The sequence below is a fragment of the Gopherus evgoodei genome, chromosome 1 (assembly GCF_007399415.2).
Source record: "Gopherus evgoodei ecotype Sinaloan lineage chromosome 1, rGopEvg1_v1.p, whole genome shotgun sequence".
Taxonomy (NCBI): domain Eukaryota; kingdom Metazoa; phylum Chordata; order Testudines; family Testudinidae; genus Gopherus; species Gopherus evgoodei.
In genome coordinates, this window is record NC_044322.1 from 20,136,263 (window position 1) to 20,162,002 (window position 25,740).

The window sequence follows — 25,740 nt, forward strand, 5'->3', positions numbered from 1 at the left end:
TTCAAGTTAGCTAGATCAAAGCTATGTCGGATACATCTACTGCAGCATAGACATACCCAAAGACACCTCAATCACTTGATTCAAGACCTGGCCATGGAATCTATGTAGTTAGTATACGTGCAAACAGACTCATTGAAGGATACTCCACCATAAAACATAAGTCAGGCCCAGTCATAACCAGGCTCAGGAGTGGAGGCTGTAAACCATTTGCAATCACTAATGAGACCCTGGCCAGCACTTTGGAGCTGATTTATACTAAGTCCAAAGGCACTCCACACAAAAATGCTACTCACGAAAAGTAAACAGGCTAGCATCACCATGTTATTCACAGAAATAGAAGAGGGTAGAGTCACTCTGACCTGGGTAGGTTAAACTAATGAAGTCTTAAGAGTGAGCCTTCATATCTTAACAGCATGTGGATTTTTAATGTTAGCTACAAATGAGTGTTGGAGGATTTATAATGGGTGGCACATGCTTCAACTAATGCCAACAACAGAAAACTGGTGTAACACTATACCCAATATTCATCATAGTAATATTATTATCATATGATTATAGCATAACTATGATGCATTTTGTACAAGATGAGTCATGTAAGGTGTCATTGGAAAAGTTGTTATTTGCAGACTACGATTATCCTATTTGTATGAATGTATCATTTTTGTATCTGAAGTTTATAAATATTGACTATGGATCTGTATTTCAAATGGGCTTACTCTGGAAAACACCCCCCACCAGCCTTTCCTGTACAACAGTGAAGAAGCCAGACAGTGCTAATGGCTCATCAACAAAGACAATGGGCTGTTCAATAGCCTAGCCTGCCTGTAAATGTTTTGGCCAGCTTGTAAATAATGGCCGCCATGACTCTGGGTATGTCTACATCTACAATTTTGCAGCGCTGGTTGTTACAGCTGTATTAGTACAGCTGTATAGGTCCAGCGCTGCAGAGTGGCCACACTTACAGCACCAGCGCTGCAAGTGGTGTTAGATGTGGCCACACTGCAGCGCTGTTGGGCGGCTTCAAGGGGGGTTCGGGGAACGCGAGAGCAAACCGGGGAAGGAGACCAGCTTCGCCGCGGTTTGCTCTCGCGTTCCCCGAACCCCCCTGCAAACCGCAGGGAAGGAGACCTGCTTGCACGGGGGTTCGGGGAACGCGAGAGCAAACCGGGGAAGGAGACCAGCTTTGCCGCGGTTTGCTCTCGCGTTCCCCGAACCCCCCTGCAAACCGCAGGGAAGGAGACCTGCTTGCACGGGGGTTCGGGGAACGCGAGAGCAAACCGGGGAAGGAGACCAGCTTCGCCACGGTTTGCTCTCGCGTTCCCCGAACCCCCCTGCAAACCACAGGGAAGGAGACCTGCTTGCTCGGGGATTTGGGGAACGCGAGAGCAAACCGCAGGGAAGGAGACCTGCTTGCACGGGGGTTCGGGGAACGCGAGAGCAAACCGGGGAAGGAGACCTGCTTGATTACCAGAGGCTTCCTCAGGTATGCCGGGAATCCTGCTTATTCCACGGAGGTCAAGAAAAGCGCTGGTAAGTGTCTACACTTGATTACCAGCGCTGGGATCCTCTATACCCGAGACAAAACGGGAGTATGGCCAGCGCTGCAAACAGGGAGTTGCAGCGCTGGTGATGCCCTGCAGATGTGTACACCTCCTAAGTTGCAGCACTGTAACCCCCTCACCAGCGCTGCAACTTTGTGATGTAGACAAGCCCTCTGCAAGGGCATGTGACCAGATGACATGACTCTGATCTCCATTTGGGGTACCTGTATTTTTTCACAAACTGGTCTGGGAACCAAATTTGAAACAAAGGGTTCCCACCATATGGAAAAGCTAGCTAAGGCAGGGAGTGACATCATCTCTTTTCTTCATTCCCCCACAACTCAACACATGAGAGAAGCCCTGAAAGAAAAAAACTTGGAACCATGGTGGGGAGCCCAAGCTGCAAAGCAAGTGCAGCTTGTGCCTTAAGAATCTGCAAACCTGTTTGTATCATCAGTCAGGGTGAGAAATTCCTAATTCATATCCAATCTTTCTAGTACTTTAGGCTTAGTCTGAGGTTTTGTTTATTTACTGGGTAATCTGCTTTGATCTTTTTGCTATCACTTTATAATCACTTAAAATCTATCTTTTTGTAGTTAATAAACTTGGTTTTGCTTTATCTAAATCAGAGCACCTTTGAGTGAAGTGTTTGGGGGGAAATCTCAGCTTGGTTAACACAAGTTTGTTACATATTCCTCTCCACACTGAAGGAGGGGCGAACCGGGTAATAAATTCATATTGGTTGGTGTTTCAACCAGGGCAGAGCGGTACAAGTCTGGAGTCCTAAGCTGGGACGCTGGAGGTATCTTGGCTGTAGCATCTGTATTGTTCGTTCATGCAGTGGCTGATCAGCTTGTATGTAACTGCAGCTGGGTGTGTCCCTGCCTGTGCGACTGTTGGTGCAAGTGTAGGACTGGGAGTGGTCTACAACTTGTCACAGCAGCACAGTGACAGAGGGAGCCCTGGCTGGTGGATCAGAGGGAACAGTGGAACCCCAGTTCCAGGTAACAGCCTGGGGGGAACCTGCTATAGCTGAGTTAGGAGGAAATGATGGAGAAAGGATGAAATCTCCATGCGTGAAGTCACAGACATATGATGATTGACCTACGTGCACTAGAGGTACTTGGGCCTCAGACAGTTGTTCCTCTCTCACTGAGGAACTTTAAAATAGTGGGCCAAGATTTATTGTGGTCTCCATGACTGCTGCAAATGGCAGTACAGAGTTCTACAGTCAAGAGAGATCCGATGTCACAGTACCTCAGTGCCACTGGATTTCCGTGCCTCAAAGAAAGTAGATTTCTTCTATGTCTCCTCTGATATTTCAGCCATGTTAAGGCTGGAACTTGTTCCTGGGAGGTCAGCACGCTCTAGAAAGGACTGAGAGGTAACAGCTCCTTCTGTTCTCTCTGAGAATGGCAGAATGAAACTGTGATGCTGGAGAGGAACAGGTGGTGACTGCAATGCCAACAGCAGTCCTGCCTTCTCATTGTCAGATGAAGGACCAAAGCCCGTATGTGTGAACTGACCTTGTCCCAAACTGAATGGAGCCTCCATCTCAAATGCAATGCCAAAGGGACAGTCTCCAGCAGACACTAGGCACTGGTTCGGACTGTAAAGCAAGGCAACAGCACTACCTCAACATTACCAGGAGATGTGTAAAGCCAGGGAGCAGCATCAGCTCTAGCTCAGAGGGGTCTGTGCTTGCATAGTTTTCAGTACCTTGAAAAAAAAAACCAAGAATAAAAAGCTTCCCTTTTCTCCCTTTCACTCGCCTTCCATTATGACCCAAAGTGAAACAGAGGGACACAGTGTGATGTAAGCAAGTTAAAGAAGAGAAGTGAGGGCTACGGAATGTACCCCTTCTTGCTAAAGGAATCAAGTTACTGCTCTCCCTGTCACAATTAAATGATGTTCTGCATGCTAGAGAGCAGCAGAATGAGCATACTGGATGAGCAGCTTGAATAACCTTCATGAAGAAAAGAATTGTGGTCTTGCCATTTAAATGCTAGACAGGGACTCCAGAAGCCAGGGTTCAGTTCCCAACTCTGCTACAGATTCCCTTTGGGACCTGGAGCAAGTCACTCAATGTCTCTACAACTCATTTCCCCATCTGTAAAGTCCTTCCCTTGGTCTATCTTCTCTAAGTAGATTACAGGCTTTTGGGGGCAGGGATTGTCCCTTCCTATGCATATGTACTGCACATGGCACAGTTGGGTCCCAATCTCAGTCAGGACTTCTAGGGGCTACAATAGAAAGTGTCGATATACTGGTATGCTGAAGTGCTGAACTACTGAAATCTCTCTAGTATAAAATTTAAGAAATCCCCATTGGACACTAAAGAGGATAGCCCTTTGGCTCCCAGTTTTTGAATTTAGAACAGAATCACCAGTTTCAGTATCAGCTACACTTTGCTGGCACAAAACAGAAGATAATGAAGGCACTTTACATGATAATTCAACTTCGCCATAATGCCTAGATGCCATGGTGATGGACATATCGGAAATAGATTCAGATCATCAAAACAGGCAACCAATAGACAAATCTCTAAAACCACCACCACAATAGGCAATTATCTAACAGCCTCATTGGCCATCTCAGTAGCAAAACTAAGGACTGAATGGGCCATGGAATCTCTCTCATCAGAGGTGGTGCTTCCAGGCTATGGATGAGGCACATTGGCATGATATTTTTGAAGAGTTTTCTCTATTTCTGTATGTGCTAGAGCAGAGGACGTCAGTCTATAAGGTCATCAGTACAGGACTAAAGTCACATCAAAACAACTGAAAGGAATAGCCCTTCTTTGTAAAATACAGTGTTGAATTCTAATTAGAGATGGGAGCACCACTAAAAGGTAGAGGGGATCCAAGCAACCCTACATTTTTGGAAAGTTCTGCCCTGATCCAAACCTTGTGGCTGGCTCACACCTCTACAATGCCCTGAATCAAAACCTCAGATCTGAACCACTCCAACCTTTAGCTCAGATCCACAACTGAAATTTGGTTTTCAGTGACTGGTCCTGGTGCAGGATAAAGTTTAGAACAGTCAACACTCCATGTGAAGACATACCAAAATGATGCACATTCTTGTTAGTCCTGTAAAAATAAGCTACATTGCACTTCCACAAGAAAGTTAACATATATAAATTAGCACAGCTACCCCATACAATATACTTAATGATATTTAGGGTAGATGCAAGTTTATTTATTAGCCAAACTACATATTATAGCTTGTAAAAGATTGTGGCTTGCTTTGATTCCTTAGTGGGTTTAACTGAGACCACATGAAAGGACCCTGCATCTTCTACAGCTCTTTACATTTGCAAAATGTAAGGCTGTATGCCTCAAGGCACAGAGCCAAGCACCACATGCCAACACAAGAAGTGATGCTAATGTATTACATAAAAAGTGACTTCTCTTCTAATATTGCAATGAATATTTTAAATGGGAACCCCTCTTCTGAAGTCATTCATTGGTAGAAAGGAAACACATGCAACCATAAATTACGAGTACTGTGGTTTCATGCTGTTAGCAAATAATCATCTTTGTGGTTAAGCATCTATAAAAGGCGGAAATTCAATACCCCTAGTGGAAGATCTAGAACTGAGACTGAAAGAAACAAAAGACAAAGATTTCTACAAATCTCTCAATATAAACTATTCGCCCTGATTCTCTTCTCACTCGCGTAGTTAAAATCAAAAGCAACTTTGCTGACAGCAGTGGAGTTGAACCAGTGTAAAAGAGAGGATAAATGTGTCCTTTTTTTTTTGTTTTGTTTTTTTAAAGGGGAAAGAAAGGGGAGGAGAATTTTGATACGATGCTACCAAAAACAGTGAAAGCAATGCTTTGGAAATCCGAACTGAACTTTTACAGGACCAGCACTATTGTGTTTGAAACAAACATAACTGTTGATGTTCGCTATAACTGAAGAACCTTAAGAGATGGCTCTAGGCATTAAGCATAAAACTGCATGACAGAATGCATAAATTCCACCCTCCCAATCACAAAGAAACTGCTGAGCAATTAACACATGTAGAGAGACGCCCTGGGGACTGAAGGCACGATTTCCAGATGTGACAACTGATTTGGGGTGCCTCAATTCTGACACCTTAAGTGGGCCTTGTCATAAACAGATAGCTAAGGGTTAAGGTCTCTTTCACCTGGAAAGGGGTAACAAAAAACACCTGACCAGAGGACCAATCAGGAAACAAGACTTTTTCAAATCTGGGTGGAGGGAAGTTTTGGGTGTGAGTTCTTTGTTCTTTGTCTTCTGTCTGTGCTCTCTCGGCTCTGAGAATGATTTTTCTATCTCCAGGCTTTCTAATCTTCTGTTTCCAAGTTGTAAGTACAAGGATAGTAAGACAATAGGTTTATATTGTTTTTTTGTATTTACGTGTGTGTAGAGGCTGGAATGTGTTAAACTGTATTCTTTTTGGATAAGGCTGTTTATTCATTTTTTTCCTTTAAGCAATTGACCCTGTATATTGTCAACTTAATACAGAGACTATATTTTATGTCCTTTTTCATTCTTTTTATATAAAGCTTTCTTTTTAAGACCTGTTGGAGTTTTTCTTTAGTGGGGACTCCAGGGAATTGAGTCTGCAGCTCACCAGGGAATTGGTGCAAGTCAGGGGGAAAATCTCTTTGTGTTAAATTTACTAAGCCTGACTTTGCATACCCTCTGGGTGAGGGGGAAGAGAGATTAGCTCTCTCGGTACTGGTGTTTCCAGGACTTGAAACAGGGAGGGTAGAATCCCTTTGTTTAGATTCACAGAGCTTGCTTCTGTATATCTCTCCAGGAACCCAGGGAGGGAACACCTGGAGGGGAGGAGGGGGAAGGGAAATGGTTTATTCCCCTTTGTTGTGAGACTCAAAGAACCTGAGTCTTGGGGTCCCCCAGGGAAGGTTTTCGGGAGACCACAGTGAGCTAAGCACTATATAATTCCTGGCTGGTGGCAGCAATTACCAGGACCAAGCTGGTAACTAAGCTTCGAGGTTTTCATGCTAACACCCATATTTTGGACGCTAAGGTCCAGATCTGGGAAGAAATGTTATGACATGGTGGTAGCGGTGGGCTAAAGACAGAATCCAGAAGCCAGTAGGAATATTATATTTTTCTTTTTTTTTCTAGGGGCTTTTAAGCAGAGAGGGTTTGGTTTTAAAAGGAACCAGAGAGAAATTTTTTTCTGTTCTCTCCTGGCAGTAGCTTGCATATTAAGCAAGGAACCATTAAGAAACTATTAAGGGTCTTTTCTTATACTATAGCACTCTGATTGAGAGTTAAGTACCCAGCACAACACACATGCAAATAAAATGGTTTTTCTGGTTTATTTTACATTTAAAAGATTAGCTAGAAAAAAAAAAGGCACTGTTGCTAGGCAGACCCCAGGAGACAACAGAGCCAGCAGTTCAGACAATAAACACCAGAGGACACCCCAACACAAGAAAACAGGAACCATGACTTCTAAGGCAAAAATGGAGGCCAAGGAATAATCAAAGATGCCGAGCACAGGTGAGATATGGAAAAAAAACTACAAGAGATGGAGCTGAGGAAAAGAGAAAAAGAGGCTACCCACAGGAGAGTGTTGGAACTCCTGAGGGAAACCCACCGGCAGGCCCTGGAATTAGAAAAGGCTAAGCAACAAAACACAGCCAATCCTAACAACCCTTCACCAATACTTGTTCCACAGCACAGGAAATTTCCCACCTACAAGGCAGGTGATGACACCGAGGCCTTCTTGGAAATTTTTGAAAGAGCCTGTCTTGGGTACAGCATCTCTGAAGATCAGTACATGGTAGAGCTGAGGCCACAGCTCAGTGGACCCTTAGCAGAGGTGGCGGCTGAAATGCCAAAGGATCGAATGAACGATTATAAACTGTTTCAAACCAAGGCCAGATTCAGAATGGGGATAACAGCGGATCATGCCCGTCGGCGTTTCAGAACTCAAAAGTGGAAACCAGATGTGTCCTTTCCCACACACGCCTACTATGTTGGGAAAAATTATGAGGCCTGGATATCAGGAAACAATGTTAAATCCTTGGACGAACTGCACCTCCTCATACAAATGGAGCAGTTCTTGGATGGTGTTCCTGAGGACATAACACAGTACATACAAGATGGAAAACCCAAAAATCTCACTGAGGTGGGGGAGATTGGAGCCAGATGGATGGAAGTGGCAGAAAGCAAGAAAGCTACTGTCAAGGGGAACGAATACCCCAGAGGGCACACAGACAATAAACCCTACAACCGAGGGCAGCCAAAGACCCCACCTACAACCCAAGGAAAGCCACAGACACCCTATTCTTCCACCTCACCAGTCTCCAGTAACTCACCTCAACCCAGTGACCAGTCAGCTGGAAGATGCTTTAAGTGTAATGAGCTGGAACATATAAAGGCCAACTGCCCAAAGAACGCCATCCGAGTGCAAGTCGTTACACCACCATCACACCAAAGATCCTCAGGCCCAGATGCCTCTCAAATACCCTTGGAGCGAAGGGAAAATTTGAGAGTGGGCAGAAAGAAGGTTACTGCGTGGAGAGACATGGGGGCACAAGTGTCAGCTATCCACCAATCCTTCGTCGACCCCAAATTCATCAACCCAAAGGACCAAGTGACAATTTACCCCTTCATGTCACAAGCTGTAGACTTGCCTACAGCTAAACTGCCTGTCCAGTACAAAGGCTGGTCAGGAATGTGGACTTTTGCAGTCTATGACAATTATTCCATCCCCATGCTACTGGGGGAAGACTTGGTCAACCAGGTGAAGCGGGCCAAGAGAGTGGGAATGGTTACACACAGCCAAACCCGGCAAGCTTCCAGACCCATTCCTTTTCCTGAGCCGTCCACAGACGCCCCGTCTGTGTGACCAGAGACCCAGACAGAGGTAGTGGACCCGGATTCCATGCCAACCACTGAAACAGCCACAGCACCTCCAGTCCCAGGACCGGAACTGGAACAGCAACCAGCACCAGCAATTGCAACCACATCTTCAAACTCAACAGCAGAGGGCGCCAGCGAGCCAAAACTGGCAGAAGCAACAGACAACCATACCCAAAAGGCTCAGCCAGAGCCTGAAATACACTCAGGTGCACCAGCGGAGAGCAGTTCACCAGCAACGGAAACAACCCCATCACCTACATCGCTTCCAGAGGGACCAAGCCCAAGTCCACAGTCTGAGGAAGAACTGGTCACCCCAGCCTCAAAGGAACAGTTCCAGACTGAGCAGGAAGCAGATGACAGCCTTCAGAAAGCTTGGGCGGTGGCACGGAGCACCCCACCGCCTCTCAGCTCTTCTCACCGATCCCGGTTTGTTATAGACCAAGGACTTTTATACAAGGAGATTCTTTCTAGTGGACACCGGGAAGAATGGCAGCTGCAAAAACAGTTGGTGGTTCCAACTAAGTACCGGGGGAAGCTCTTAAGCTTAGCCCATGATCATCCCAGTGGCCATGCTGGGGTGAACAGAACCAAAGACAGATTGGGGAAGTCCTTCCACTGGGAGGGGATGGGCAAGGACGTTGCCAAGTATGTCCAGTCTTGTGAGGTATGCCAAAGAGTGGGAAAACCCCAAGACCAGGTCAAGGCCCCTCTCCAGCCACTCCCCATAATTGAGGTCCCATTTCAGCGAGTAGCTGTGGATATTCTGGGTCCTTTCCCAAAAAAGACGCCCAGAGGAAAGCAGTACGTACTGACTTTCGTGGACTTTGCTACCCGATGGCCAGAAGCTGTAGCTCTAGGCAACACCAGAGCTAACGCTATTTGTCAGGCCCTAATAGACATTTTTGCCAGGGTGGGTTGGCCCTCCGACATCCTTACAGATTCAGGATCTAATTTCCTGGCAGGGACCATGCAAAAACTGTGGGAAACTCATGGGGTGAACCACTTGGTTGCCACCCCATACCACCATCAAACCAATGGCCTGGTCGAAAGGTTTAATGGAACTTTGAGGGCCATGATACGCAAATTCGTCAACGAACACTCCAATAATTGGGACCTAGTGTTGCAGCAGTTGCTGTTTGCCTACAGGGCTGTACCACATCCCAGTTTAGGGTTTTCACCATTTGAATTTGTGTATGGCCACGAGGTTAAGGGGCCATTACAGTTGGTGAAGCAGCAATGGGAGGGGTTTACGCCTTCTCCAGGAACTAACATTCTGGACTTTGTAAGCAACCTACAAAGCACCCTCTGACACTCTTTAGCCCTTGCTAAAAAGAACCTAAAGGATGCTCAGGAAGAGCAAAAGGCCTGGTATGACAAACATACCAGAGAACATTTCTTCAAGGCAGGAGACCAGGTTATGGTCTTGAAGGTGCAACAGGCCCATAAGTTGGAAGCATCATGGGAAGGGCCATTCATGGTCCAAGAGCGCCTGGGAGCTGTTAACTACCTCATAGCATTTCCCAATTCCTCTCTAAAACCCAGAGTGTACCATGTTAATTCTCTCAAGCCTTTCTATTCCAGAGACTTACAGGTTTGTCAGTTTACAGTCCAGGGAGATGATGCTGAGTGGCCTCAAGGTGTCTACTATGAAGGGAAAAAAGACGGTGGCGTGGAAGAGGTGAACCTCTCAACCATCCTGGAACATCTGCAGCAGCAACAAATCAAGGAGCTGTGCACTAGCTTCGCCCCACTGTTCTCTGCCACCCCAGGACAGACTGAACGGGCATACCACTCCATTGCAGCTCACCAGGGAATTGGTGCGAGGAAGAAGTCAGGGGGAAAATCTCTTTGTGTTAAATTTACTAAGCCTGACTTTGCATATCCTCTGGGTGAGGAGGAAGAGAGATTAGCTCTCTCGGTACTTGTGTTTCCAGGACTTGAAACAGGGAGGGTAGAATCCCTTTGTTTAGATTCACAGAGCTTGCTTCTGTATATCTCTCCAGGAACCCAGGGAGGGAACACCTGGAGGGGAGGAGGGGGAAGGGAAATGGTTTATTCCCCTTTGTTGTGAGACTCAAGAAATCTGAGTCTTGGGGTCCCCCAGGGAAGGTTTTTGGGAGACCACAGTGAGCTAGGCACTGTATAATTCCTGGCTGGTGGCAGCAATTACCAGGTCCAAGCTGGTAACTAAGCTTGGAGGTTTTCATGCTAACACCCATATTTTGGACTCTAAGGTCCAGATCTGGGAAGAAATGTTATGACAGGCCTGATTTTCATAGTATTCTGCGCATCAGCCCTCTGAAAATCAGGTCCCTTTAAGGAATTTCAAATTGGGCACCCAAACATGGAGGCATCCAGAAATCACTAGCCTCTTTTGAAAATCTTGGCCAAAAATATATATTTACACAGAAATACAAGACTCACGAGATTAATCTGTGTAACACAGAGAGAGGAACATCTCATATCCTAATTAAAAGTAAGTGATATACAATTTTTTTTTAAATATCCTTGCCAACAAAAAACGTAAAACCTCTTGAACATTTTTGTTACCTTGTTGGGCAAACTCCCTATTAAAGTCCATAATAAGCCTGTCGCCCTGATCCAAAGCCCCTTGAAGTAAGTGGAAAGATTCCCATTGATCTGAATGAGCTCTGGACAAGGCTCTGTGGAAGTTCAGAAGCCTTGGCACACAGGCTGCAATAAAGGAAAGAAACCATATTTATTTTGTTTTACTCCACCAGGGTTTTGTTCTGAAAAGTGATAGGAAATACTTGTCTAAAGTAAGGAAATTGGGCACACAGGGGGGTCCAAGGAGAAGAGTTTTTGAATGCCACACCAAACAGCACTTTGGGAGTGACTGTTCGATGCTCTGAAAGGGACCTAGGGAGATAAATATTCTTAAATCTGCTTAATAGAGAGCACATTGACAAAAGTTGTAAAGAGGTAGCTGAGAGACAATGTGGAGGGTGATGTACCCTATTCAAGGATGGTGCAATGTCTATTCTATTGTGAGCTACCTGGGAGCCCCCAAAAGAATTTGCTGAGCTGACCAGCAGGATTCCTCCAGGGGACTGCAGAAGCTGTGCAGCCTCTTTTTCACCCCTCTGGAAACTTGAAATTTTGAGCAAGACAAAATGAAAGAATGGATAAAAATAAATGGATTTTTCATATTAGAAAAGATAAATGTGTTTTCAAGTAGCAAAATGTTTCAGTCATTGGAGCAGCCTGGAGGAAGATGCACAGGATTATTGACTGCATGGATCCAATGATTTCAACAGGGTGCACAAGTGGAACTGAAGCCTTTGACTGCTGATCCAGCTTAGAGGATAAAATAGCAGTCACAGTAGAGGTAGGCAGGGGAGCAACTCTCATCTCCAGGCAGTGATATGGATTTTGCCTCTCTAAATCCACGTACAAGTTTCACACTTTACCCCTTCCACTGAGTGGGAGGGAAGGGGGCAGAAGAGGACTATTAAATTGCACAAATTACTCCACCTCTTTACAAAATGCCATCTTATTTACCTCACTTGGCTGAGACCACACAGAGACAGGTGGAAGTTCTGCCAGAGGCTTCAATGGGAGCAGGTATTGGGCTTCCACCCCAGCCTTATTTAATACTAGGCACTAACCCAAGCAGCAACATATTAAACCTTTAAAAAAAAAAAAAAAAAAAGAGGGACCAATAAAGATGCATAACCCTCCTTCTTTGCCTATACTCCTCTTCCCTCCAGCCTTTGGCTAATGGCATTGCTTGCTGCATTATGTCCAATACTGACATTGTAAGCTCCCAAGTCTACAACTTTTACTTGTCTATTAAGCACCATGCACACTATAAAATAACAAGAAGAGATTATTAATTATTATTATTATTATTATTATTATTAAAAGAATAAGAAAAGTTGGCAAAACTCACACTGAAATCATTAATGCTTGGTACCTACAAGTAGGTCAGACAGGAGCAGGGAAAAAAATACCGAGTCAAGATATTGCCTACATGCCCTTAAGACTCATCCCATGTCTAGCATTATATTGCAGTGAAAAAAGCTTTCTAAGCAAAGAAGCAGCCCAAGGCAGAATAATGACCTAGAAAGACATCTGGAAACTACTGTCCCCTGCCTAAGCTGGACAGAGAAGACTATTGTAAGTCTAGATGTTTCAAGTTCTTGTTATGCAATAAACCACCCAGTAATAGCATCTACTATAGTGTAATTAAAGAATCAGAGGGGTAGCTGTGTTAGTCTGGATCTTACAGCAAAGCGTCCTGTGGCACTTATAGACTAACGGATGTATTGGAGCATGAGCTTTCGTTAGTGAATACACACTCTGTTGGATTCATGTAGTATATTCACCCACGAAAGCTCATGCTCCAATACGTCTGTTAGTCTATAAGGTGCCACAGGACGCTTTGCTGTAATTAAAGTGTTACTGAAATACATTTGGGGCAATAAAAATCAGAGCTAATGTCAAAATAGCAATTTAATATGAAGGAATATTTAAAGCGCTATATACTATGTTACATAAGGACATAAGAACAGACACACTGGGTCAGACCAATGGTCCATCTAGCCCAGTATCCTGTCTTCTGACAGGGGCCAATGCCAGATGATTCCAAGACTGTGAATGGCTTGCCAACTACAGAACCAGTTTCTCCTCTCTTGGTTTTCACACCTCAACTGCTAGAACAGGGCCTCATCCTCCCTGATTGAACTGACTGCGTTATCTCTAGCTTGCTTGCTAGCATATATATACCTGCCCCTGGAAATTTCCACTACATGCATCTGAGGAAGTGGGTATTCACCCACGAAAGCTCATGCTCCAAAACGTCTGTTAGTCTATAAGGTGCCACAGGATTCTTTGCTGCTTTTACAGATCCAGACTAACATGGCTACCCCTCTGTTACAAGCGAATGAGTGATCCATCCCCTCTCGTCCAGTCCCAACATCTGACAGTTACAAGCTTAGGGACTCCCAGCACATGGGATTGCATCCCTGACCATCTTGGCTAATAGACATTGATGGACCTATCCTACAGGCTGTTAATATCACCCTACTTTAGTATAGAATGCATTGTACATAAGAGAAAGTTACTTTACCATCTCTTCTGCTACAGATCTAAACTAATATATCAACTAGATATTTGTACTCGGCTGAAAATACATAACACTATATTTGAACATAAATGAATTATTTACATTGACTGAGAAACCACATCTGTCTCACCCAATCTTGAGATCTGCTTCTTGCAATGGATGCCATCACTGTAACAGATTTTTCCAAATGGCGGGCCAGATCCTCAACTAGTGCAATCAACTTGATGTCAATGAACTATGAACTTATGTCAGTTTATGCCACTGAGCCCACTTCTGCAGTCTTCCCTCTGGCAAAATTCCCATAGGAGTCAATTCAAAGATTTGCCAGAGAAAAATCTGCAGGATCTGGTCAAGTGTCCTTAATTATAATGGTCAATTCCATGCTAGCTGCTAGCAGCAGTTGTTATTTTGGAACCTGACATCACACTGGACATAAAAGATTGTTCCACAGAGTGGGCTAATTTAATGAAAACTAGCATTTATACAGTTCTTTGCATCTTGCAGGCCCTGTGCAAATATTACTAATGAATCCTATTAGTTTTTATTTCTGTCAACTTCAATAGAGGGAGAACAATCAAAAGTTATTTTCTATTTAATATTTAAATGAAATGAGTCTGATTCTGGTCTTTTCACACTTACAATGGGATAAATCAGTCATAATAGGAAGACGAAATAGGCCCATACTCTCCACCTGCACCATCTCACTGGTCCTACATCACTGGTAAACTTCACAACAAATCACAAACATAGTAGAAGACTGAAAAAAGAACTTATTTATGGACTAAACTAAAAGAAACTGACGCAATGTCTTTGTTTAAGTTTATTTCACCAAACAGATAAAACGAAAGTTTGTGCCTAATTCCACAAAGATTTTCAGTGCTATTTTGTTTATATTTGAATGAGCAAAATGGAATGGATTTTTTATTATTGTTACTATTATTATTATTATTTTCCACTAATGGAAGTTAGAAAATAGGTTCCTACTATCATTTTCTCAACAGTAGACAAAATTAAATACACATAAAGTGCTGAGAGACATAACAATTACATCACTTTATATTCACAGGTAGCCTCTTAAATGAACCAGAAGCTCTTATTCAAGGAATTTTCACTGTAAATGAGAGAGAACACTCACTCACCAAAAATAAATAAATGGGAAACTACTTAAAATGCAATAACTCAAAGTAAATGGATTTCTTACCATTGTGAGTGTAAACGGATGGCTTTCTAATGCTGACACTCTTGGACAGTGCAGAATGATGTACTGAAATAAATCACCCAGAAAAATGAATGGTAAAAAAGGTATGTTCAAAACATTTGATCATAGCTGCTACTAACAATACCCCAAAGTGAAAAGCATCCCTCAACCCTTGTATAAGAGAAGCTGTAGTTTTATATGCTGAGAGTCAACTCACCTGACCAGGCTTTGCTTTAAAGTTTTCTTTCCTCATTCGTAGTTCAAGGACATTAGAGGGATGGCTTATCACTGAAGTTATTGTGACTGGTTTATAACTGCGGATATAGCGGTAGAGCCTTTCTGCACAATATAAGCACAAAGGTCCAGAAATCCAAAGCCAAGTCTGTAGAAGAAAAACAAAAATATTACTCCAAGGAATAATTTTCTTTTCTGATTTCAAAATAACATGACTCCTTATACAGCCTAGTTCTACCATCCTTATGTTGACTGATGTCTTAGACATCTGAAATACAGGCACTGCACATGTAACTACAGGCTGCAGTGAAAAGTAGCCTGTTTAACCTTATGGTTCTGTGATTCTCCATGTCACAGTGAAAGGCTCCAATGAGGCTGTAAGACACTATGCTGTTAAAAATAGCAGGGTAGTCATGGGAGGCACTGCTTGGGCGTGTAGAGAGCCGTGTAGAGTATATACCCTGGTGGTTCAGGCAGGTCGGGCACTCTACATTACTCTACTCACCTAAACCGTATCTCACCATGCTAGCTGGGCATGCAGTGTCTGTACTCTGGCATGCCGCCATAAATGTAGACATGGCTTTACTTTGCAAGTAGTCCCAATGGAGGAGGAGGAGGTGACTATCCTAATCACTAGGCGACAGAGTCATTCTAAATCTTTCTCTGCCCAATTTATATTGAATTATTCAGTTCTTTAATTAAAGTGGAACAACTTCAATAGGAGAGATTCCCACATCAGCATGTTCTATCGCCAGTGTGACCAGATCACACTACTAAAATATTGGGACACATTGGGGTGCCGTCAGCCCCGCCCACAGTCCACCCCAGCTCCTCCCAGGCTCTGCTGCAACTCTGCCCCAGGTCCCCTCTCCCCCCCCCCGTGCTCTTCCTGATCCCTTGGCCCCCTGCTGGCTTGCTGCATCCCTCCTCAGTCCCCCACCTACCGCTCGCTAGCCTGCCTCTTCACCCTCCCACCCGCTACTCACTCCTAAGGCACTGACTTCCCCCTGTCGGGTGGGTGCTCACCCACCCCCCGCCTCTTCCCACCCAAGCATCTGCCCTCGCTCTGTTCACATTCCACCCCCTTCCCCCAAGTCCCCGCCCCTGCCCTGCCTCTTCTCCACCTCCTCCCCTGAGCGCGGCATGTCCCTGCTCCTCCCTGTCCCTCCTGGAAAGCGCTAAGCATTGCCAAACAGCTGTTAGGCGGCGGGAAGTGCTGGGAGTAGGGAGGAGCGGGTACGTGGCACGCTGGGGGGGAGGGGGAGAGAAGGAAATGAGGATGAGGGAGCTTGGCTGCAATTTTTCCCCGTGGGTGCTCCAACCCTGGAGCACCCACAGAGTCAGTGCCTCCCTCCCGCTCACCTCCTTACCTGAATATCAGAACAAATGGCGTCCTGATCATACATTGATCGGGACATGGGACAAAGGGTTAAAAATCAGGATAGTCCCGATTTTATCGGGACATCTAGTCACTCTATCCATAGCCGAGCAGTTAAAGCACTCATCTGAGAGGTGCTGGAGCCCTGTTCAAATCCCTTCTCCTCATCAGGCAGAGGGGAGCTTGAATCACAGGTTTCTCAAATAACAGGTGATAACGGAAGTTCTCCTTCCCTTCCTCACCCCAGCTGTTTTGTATGGACTTGCCTCTGAGCTCAGCTATTGAACTGGGCCTGGCACACAACATAGGTATTCGTCTGCCTACCTTCTCTGGTTTGCTCTGGGGCTTAGGCAGGAGATAGGCACCCGGACATCTAGAGGGAAGCAGCAGTACGCATGCCCAGAGACAGAAACACAGATGCTGAGGGAACTTTTACAGCAAAAACATGGCCACCGAGTGAATTTAGGCACCTACGGTGTTCAGCAGGAGTTTCACGGATTGCAGCAGAGCACAAACTGGGACTTAGGTGCCTATGTCTTGGGTTTAGGTAACTAAGTAATTTTGTGAATCTCAGCCTCACAGTCTAAATAGACAAAGAGTGGGAGATAGGAAGCATTCTTAGTCCCAGTTTACAGATGGGATTTGGCCACTGGGAGATTAAGTGACTTGCCCACCATCACACAGCGTGTGCCTACACAGTCTGCGGCAGCCAGCCTCCCAGCCTGGTTCGACAGACTTGGGCAAGCAGGGCTCATGCTGCTGCCCTAAAAATAGCTGTGTAGACATTGTGGCTCAGGCTGGAACTCAGGCTGTGAAGCTGGGGGGCAGACGGGGCTTCAGAGCCCAAGCTCCATCTATACAGCTACTTTTAAAATGCTAGCATGATCCCCACAAGCCCCAGGCTGTCAACCTGGGCTGGGGGGCTTGGTGCCGCTACCTGTGTAGACATACCCTTAGGGAGCCCATGGCAGAGGTATGGACTAAACCCAGCTCTGCTGTGTACCAGTCCAGCCTTCCTCTCTGATTTTCACACTCAAAGTACCAGCATCTCTCACAAGTTGCAGAGCTTGTAAGGTACAAAGGCATCTACAGCCCTCACAAGTTTAAAAGCTCACAGAGCTTAGAAATACAGCAGACTTCTTTAGCCCTAGTAGCTTGCACAGCATAAGGCACTTCCAAGTTCAGCCAGCTTTCCCTGGCTACATAGATAATAATGTCACCTGGCGCTGGGAAAGCACCACATATAATACACAAATTCTATTAACTCATCTCCCAAAGAGAACTTTGTTTGGATGCCCTGAAGGACACATGGAACAGACACAGGGTGATACGAGTAAATCTGGTGCATCAGATTCATTTCCATTTGAATATTAGCGCGCCCACTGAAAGAATTGAAAAGAGTTCACCAGACATATTGGCCTTGAGACACACAGAAACATTCTGAAGCAGCATTTCCCGTGTGTCACCTTACACCTGCATGAAGTCTCCCTGACTTCAGGGGTGAAGCTTTTTGCAAGACCAGGGACTGTGCCTGCTCTGCAAGAGCAGGGCAGCAAACAATATAAAGGACCCTTAACAAATACTGGAGATGTGATCTGCCCTAAGATGCTTTACAATGATGCTTCTGCCTCTATCACATTTCCAGGCTCCCACTGCTCTCTCTGTCTTCCAGGGCATCATCATCTTCCAGCTAGACTACTGCATCCTCCTCCTCTATAGCCTGCCTGGCACCCACCTCTGCACTCGGGTTCTTTTCAAACACTGTTGCTAAAATAAGCTCTCCTGGCGCATCATTCTGAACACATCACTCTCCTCCCTGAACCCTTCAAATGGCTACCTGTTCTCCACTGCATCCAATCCAAGCTTATTGTAATCACCTTTAGGACTTTTCCCACCTCTCCCATTTCTACTTTCACTCATGTATCTCATCCCATCTCGCCCTCCACTCTGCCTACAATACCAGCCTCGATCACTCCTTTGCCGCCTTCTCTACAGTAAAAGGACGGTCCTTGCAAAAGGAGAATTTCCAAGATTCCAAGGCCAGAAGGGACCACTGTGATCATCTAGTTTCACCTCCCGTATAACACTTCCCTTGAGCCCCCTTTTGCACGGATCACCCTCCCTAACTATAGCCTGTCAAGCCGCTGCCCTCTCCTCCTTCAAATCCCTCCTAAGAACCACATGATTTCAATAGGATTTGCCAACGGACCATGACTACGCAGGTGGCCAGTAGAGATTACTCATATATTTCTTTAATTTCCAACAATCTCTCTCCCATTACTTCCTGATGTATGTTACAGCCCCCTATAGTGTTTTGTCTTCATTTAAACCCTAATTCAGCAAAGAGCTCTGTGCTGATGAAACTCAGCATACACAGAGACCCACTGACTTCAGCAACACTCTACAAAAGGATCTTCCTGCAGTTTGTTGTGGGATCATGGTCTTAGTTTATAAGATCTTCAGCGAGAACTGTCTCTTCTTATGTTTTGTATGGTGCTTAGTACAATGGGGCTCTAATGCTGATACGGGACTCTGGGCTCTACTGTAATATAGATAACAGCAATAACAACAATAATGAAATAGTGACACGGATTATCTAATTTCTACTACAAAGCCAAATCTATATTTTGATAACAATTACACCTAAGTAATGTGTAACCAAACTTACATGTATATGGTTAAAATCAGTACAAGTGGAGTTCAGTTGTTTCAGCTAAGCTCAAGTCTCAAAATGCTCATCAAAGGTCCCTAAAATTTTCCCCACTGCACACTGTTCACCATTCTGTCTTGTGCTCTAAGAAGTTTATATAGATTATCTCATGCCACCAAATCTATGGATGCCTGAAAAGGTTTTAATATTTTCCATTATTAAAACTCCTTGTCCAGAGAAGTAATAATGAGTGGTTGTGGCTGACTGAAAGACTTGACATTGCCGGTAAAACCTGAAACATTGGATCATACAGACCTCTGGGAAGTGCGACTGGAACTTGGGTTCCTCAGTGCAAATTCTCACAACGTTATTTTGTACAAATGGTTCTGGTTCTGCTTGGAAAGGCTCAGGAGTATATTCAGGAAAAGGCTCTTCTAAAATCCCTGCCACTGGAATATCCTCTTGGAGAGTTGTGTTAGGATGAAAGCAACCGGGAGGGTGTTCCTCTAGGTTAATCTGGTATTTAAGCACTCCTCTACAGGAAACAAACCAACAAACAAACAAGACACTGAAACAGCTATCAAAATCAACAGACTTCTCTCAATTTGTAGAGCATTTTATAGGCCATCACAAAGCTGATCAAAGGCTGATATTCCACAAGCATTTTTCCTTTGTTTTACCTTCAGAAATTTGAATTAGCTTGAAACGCTCCAACAATACATCCCTCTGTCATTAGAGTGGAGGTTCTCCAACCCACCTGGCATTCCTGATACTACTTGAGGGTAAGAGAAACTGTGGGGGCCTCAGAGAGAAATTAAATAGTTGCGTTTGCAATTCAATCACACCAAAGCTATTTTCAGCCACATTCTCTGTGTTACACAAGCCCTCGTTTCAATGCAATCTTAAAGACAAGTGGCCTAACAATACCGCAGAATTATAAACTGCAGGGGTCACTCCCATCATTCAGGATATTTCATGTTTGTGCATGACAGCATCATAAATGAGCAACATCGTGCTTTTGAAAATCCATTTGTCAAATGAAAAAAGGCATTCTGACGAGGTGTTCACCCCACACTGGCCCTGAAGGAGTTAAGGAGACCCCAAAAGGGGCCAATTAATCTTCATAGTTGCACCTAAAGGGAGGCCGAGGGGGTTATGAATACTAATTGCTGGTGATGCCCAGCTCGGGGAGAAGCTGGGTAAGGAATATAAAGAGAGGAAGTCTTTAGTAGCAGGAGGCCATAAGGAAAGAGTCTGCAGTCACTCTCTGAGAGCAGAGAGGAGGGGAGGAAGGGGAAACCCAAGTGGGAGAATGAGCCCTGGGATCCTGGCCCAGGAAGCAGGATCAACTCCAGAGGAGTTGTGGAGAAAGAAAGCCTGAGAAGCCTGGGTTGGAAGAAGTCCAGGGAAACAATAACAAAGTGAGGGGAGAAGAGGAGCCTGAGTTCCCCTACCAGTCACTGGGAAATGAAGGGGACAGCACTGTTGCAGGTGCCACCCAGACATCTGGTCTGGTGAGACTTTGATACCCTGGAAGGGGGCAGATTATATAGTGATCTAGCCACAGGGCTGAATCACAAAGAGGGAGCACTGTGAAATATGGGAAAAGAGACCATTGCAGCCATGGACTGACTATTTGCAGGAGCCGCCATATGGAAAGAAAGCCACTATGCCATGCCTGGCCAGGAAGAGGAACTCTTGCAGTGAGTGAACCCCATTACAGTCCTCCATCAAAGGTGTAGTACAGAGATCCTGGAGTACTGGGCCTGGTGCAGGACTTGAGGCCTGAACCAGAGACTGTGAATCAAAGTCAGGCCATGTATTAAAGCAGACACTTATAAGTTCACTGTTCGGTACATAAACTTGGCAGAGTTGCTGCTAGTGTACCAGGCACTAGATATATTATGTAAATATATTTCAGAAGGTTAGTACAGACACGCCACAATCTAGTACAAGATAAGATGGTTTCACAGAATAATAGGGATGTTTCAGGATTGCAAGATGAGCAAGTGAGAATTTTCTGATGGTTCACATGACAAATTTCTGGTTTTGCAATTTCTACAAGTTAACTAATAAATAAGGGAGCTGAAAGTGAAGTCACTGATTGAAGCCTACTAGTCATGGTTGGCAACATTCTGTACAACCGATGCCACTGCCAGGATGGCACTTTAGTGCTATGCTATGAATTCAGAAGCTCCTAAGCTGAACTGCAATTCCACTACATTGAATCTTCCACCTATTCAGTGTTATTATCTCATTAATAACAACAATAAAAATACCTAGCTCTTATATAGTGCTTTTCATCCATAGAGCTCAAAGCACTTTACAGAATAAGTCAGTAGCATTACACCTTTTACTGATGGGGAAACTGAGGCAGATGAAGTGATTTGCTCAAGGTCTCCCAGCAGGACAATAAGAGAGCTGAGCATAAAACCCAGTTCTCCTGAGTCCCAGTTAAGTACTGTAGCCACTTGTCCACACTGCCTCTCTTGACAGCATGCTGTACTTACCTGTGAAATACATTCCAAAGGTTGGAAGACCCAACCGTAAAATTAGACTGGAAAAAAACAATAGACAATATCCTCAGGGAAGATTTGTAAGGAAAGGGGTTAGAATTTCCTCAGAAAAACATAGTAAACCTTTTTCCATTGTTAACTTCTGTGGGTTTTGTGAGAATGTACAGGAAGAACAGAACCAGTGATATTTTTCTACCTTCTGCTCAATATTTGTATAGAAATTTTGTTTTTATCATCATTAATATTGGGATAGAGCTAAATAGGCATTGCTCCATTGACACCAACTGAGAATCTGGCCATTGTCATTATTATTATTAATGGTAGTGCTAAAGATGCCCTCAAAAAGATCAGAGCCTTACTGACCTAGGCACTGTACAAACACATCATAAAATAGCAACAGCCCTGGAGAGCTTAAAACTAAAGCTGGTTGAACTGTGTCTGTCACAAGATACCCTTTTTCCAATTTATAAAAAATTGCTGACATTGCTTAATTTTTTTGTTTTTCTCAAAAGATTTCATGCCTTTATTTTTTTTCAATTCTTAACCATTCCTAAAATGTTTTCAATAATCAAAATTTTATGTTTATCAAAAACAGCGCTGTTCCATAAAGACAAATCTTATTTACCAAAAAACCCAGTCTTGGGTAAATCAAAATTGTTGTTAACTATTCTGATAACATAGAAATTGAAAAGGAATCATAATTTTTTTTTAATGGTTGGTTTCGAGTACTTCAAAAAGATTACAAATTTGAAAATTTTCATTAAACTAATTTTGGCTATTTTGACTAGTTCTACTTACAATCTAAACAGACAATACAGACAAAAAGGAAAAATTCTGTAAAATGGTGAACTAAGGCACATTACCAAATTTCCCTCAGAGGACCCAGGATATCAGCAGCAGAGCTGGGAATTGAACCCGAAATCCTGTGTCTCCTTAGGAAGAAGGCTACTCTTCCTCTCATAGGCCACTCTTCAAACTTCTCTATACAGAAACGCAGTGCACAGCAAGTTGGGATGTAAATCTACTGCACATCAGCCTGCGACCCACTAAACGGATATGGGGATCCTGTTGCAGCATACAAAAAGTTCTGTAGTGCACATCAAAATCCACTTCAGAATACCTCGTGCTCGGTAGCACGGTTTACATGGCCACTGGAATTACATCCCAGCATGCTGCACACTACGTCGCTATACAGACAAATCCCTCCTTCCCTGCACCGTTTAAAAGTTTATATATATACATATATCATATATAATTTGGTCACCTCTCATGTTATGTCAGGATTATAAAAACTCAATTTTGATAATAGCGTTTTTGCTTTTATGCAGCATAGCCCCAGCATTCACTGAAAATGGAATCTTAAACAATCAAGCTACAACACATCCACAACCACATGATATAAATGAAAGACTAACCCTGTTCTTTGAACATTATACTTTTTGACACGTTGTGTCCAATACACAAGAGATTATCTACGAAAAGCAACACACAATCATGAATCATTGTCCAAAAGCACTTATTCTTTGGTAAACGATAAAAGCTATTACCATAGCTACAGCCACTGAGAAAGCTATGTGCTCTTTGATAAATCCAGTAGCACCGCATTAGTCACTTCCCTCCTCTCCTCCAAACAATTTCCAATGAAGAATATATTTGAAACACAGGAAAATAAAACTTACAAACATGTCCCAGATTTCAGATCACCAGCCAGTATTTAATGAAGTATTTGCCATGAAGACACCATTCCAGCAAAGCACTTAAGCATGTGCTTAACTTTAATACATTAATTTAATTAATTACTTAATATTTAGTCCTACTGAAGTTGAGTTAGCGGCAATGATGTATGATTTATGTTTGGGGTTTATCTTGGCATCCTCTCTCTGGTGTCCCAGGTACGTTAAGCTCGGGTACTTCTGGATCTGATCAAGGACAATGTATGGGTAGACTCTGAAGAATTCTTCACCCTGTAGGAGATGCCTAAGTCCTTTGACAACTATAGCAATATCAGCAGGGTCAGATCCTCAGCTGGTGCAAATTGGTGTCGCTCCTTTGACTTCAGTGGAGCTAGCCCAATGGACACCAGCAGAAGAGCTGGCTCCAAATGTTTTAGTAATCCTTATGTTTGTAGAATAATGTCGTGAAAGCATCTGTTCTGTGTTTCCTATTGACTTTTTGCTATTGTTGGCTTAATACCAAAGCCTACTTAAAGACTGGGGCATCTGTACATTAAGTAACTGAAATGCTTTGCAGGTCTTGTTGCAAAAAGTACCACAACAGCACATGCATTAATTATTAAGGCTAATTCTCTTCTCCCCCTGGGGTGAGGATGAAAGAAACAACAAACCATACATGACAGATGTTAGTCGTCTCACATAATGCGCTACTGGGAGGTGCTCAGATACTGTAGTGATGCAGGCAGTATAACAATATACATAGAATAGAACCAGGAAATACCCCCAGGAGAGGATCTGGGAGGAAAGGGCGTGGGATATCCTAAAAAAATCCCCTTGCAGAATCTTCTCCAAATCATTCCAGCGGTGGGAAGAGGTTTGTCCTCTGAAGAATGAGCTGCCATTCCCATGCAAATCTCAGACTCCCTGGAACCCCTTGCCCATGCCCCTGCTCCTTGACAGTTCAGCTCCTTTGGAGTCATGCTGACAGTTTTTCCTCCAGCTGCCAGTGCCCTGGGTGCTGGGGGGCAATCTTTAAACAGAGATCCAGAATGAACGTGACTACAGAAAAATCCTAATGCAGTTCCTAGCAATGGTCCCTGCACACACCACTGCTGCCTGCTCCCTACTAAATTATACACACTATAACCCATAATGGAACTTGAGCTGCTTACAGAGCTGCAGGCAGCACCTCATGAGAGTTGGGGACATCTTGAATAAAGACACAAGGGCAAGTACCCAATCTTACCAAAAGTGCAACAATGGAAGGAGGAGTGAGCCCTGCAAATTAATGGCAAAACTCCCACTGACTTCAGTGAGAGCAGGACTGGTCCTTGCATTTTAAGATCTCATTCAAAAGCTGCCCACACAGGTTTTTCTGCATGGAATTCAGCTTTTCCACCTCAGAGAGAGGTAGGCCTCCATTGGCTCCACTGGGATATTTAGTTAGTAGCCTAGATGTTTCAGTCCTGATGCCTGCTCCACTATAATCTACCCTTTCAGGCTGGCTGCTGAGGATGCTGTGCAAAAAGACATTAGTTATCTGCTCCATCTAGCCTCAGGAATTAAGAACTGGTACCGGTAACTTTATTCAAAAAACCTTGCCAACGGTTAGGTGTGCTGATACCACAGCCTATCATGCTGACTAATATTGTCTCATTGTTTCCTTGTGTTCTCACCTGTCTGTGAATTAAAAAAAAAAAGCTTCGGTTTGAAATGTTTTTAGCTTCTGTTGTTACAAGTTACATCTTATATCTACTATAACTGATGGAGGGTATTAAAATGTGTTCCTCTAGTTTTCAGTTTGTGTATGAGACAGCACTTTGTGCAGAGTCTTTGTCACCAATTCCCCTGTACAGCCAAGCAGGCTCAGTCCTGCAAGAACGGGGGTCTGCCCAGGGAACCACCTGCCTTTTCCTCAGTGTGAGATAGGGGGGTCTTAGTTTGTCAGATTCCTCTGTTGGGTCTTTCCTAAAGCAACAGAGAAGGGGCGGGGGGAGAACCTTTTAAAAAAACACATGGAAAAGTCAGTAATCATGGTCCAGTGTAAGAACCTGATGCTTGGAAATCTTTTTTTTTTAATTCTCTAGATTTCAAGTGTACAGTGCTCTATTTAACCACTTGTAAAATCCAACAACTACTCATTGTTTACCTTCAGACCCTACAAAGAGAGACAAGATGAGTGAGGTAACATATTTTACTGGACCAACTTCTGTTAGTGAAAGAGACAAGCTTTCAACCTACACAGAGCTCCTCAGGTCTGGGAAAGGTACTCAGGTTCTCACACCAACGTAACTCCTATATGTATTTAGCTGTGACTCTGAGTACCTTTCCCAGACCTTAAGAAGAGCTCTGTGCAGCTCGAAAGCTTGTCTCTTTCTCATCTCACATCAGTCTAAATCAGGAGTAATTCCAGGGAAGTCAATGGACAAGGTCCTCAGCTGGTGCCAATGATGCAGCTGCTTTGATTCAAATGCAGCTGTACTGATTTACGCCAGCTAAGGATCTGTTCCAAAGGAGTTGCACTGGTGTGAGAAACTCCACAGTCTTGCACCTTGTGAGGGTCTGTGGGGATGGGACCAGAACCT

The 25,740-nt window shown here is 44.1% G+C and overlaps 1 protein-coding gene across 2 annotated transcripts in view; it reads right to left on the bottom strand.

Annotated features, from left to right (window-relative positions):
• The window catches only part of NOX4 (NADPH oxidase 4), a 173,800-nt gene that overhangs the window by 104,276 nt on the left and 43,784 nt on the right, over positions 1 to 25,740 (bottom strand). For both annotated transcript variants that reach the window (XM_030559100.1, XM_030559092.1), the window contains exons 8-10: positions 19,282 to 19,501; positions 14,922 to 15,086; positions 14,708 to 14,770 (exon numbers count right to left, since the gene is read on the bottom strand). In XM_030559100.1, coding sequence (XP_030414960.1) covers positions 14,708 to 14,770; positions 14,922 to 15,086; positions 19,282 to 19,501 — 448 coding nt within the window. The remainder of the gene's footprint in view (positions 1 to 14,707; positions 14,771 to 14,921; positions 15,087 to 19,281; positions 19,502 to 25,740) is intronic.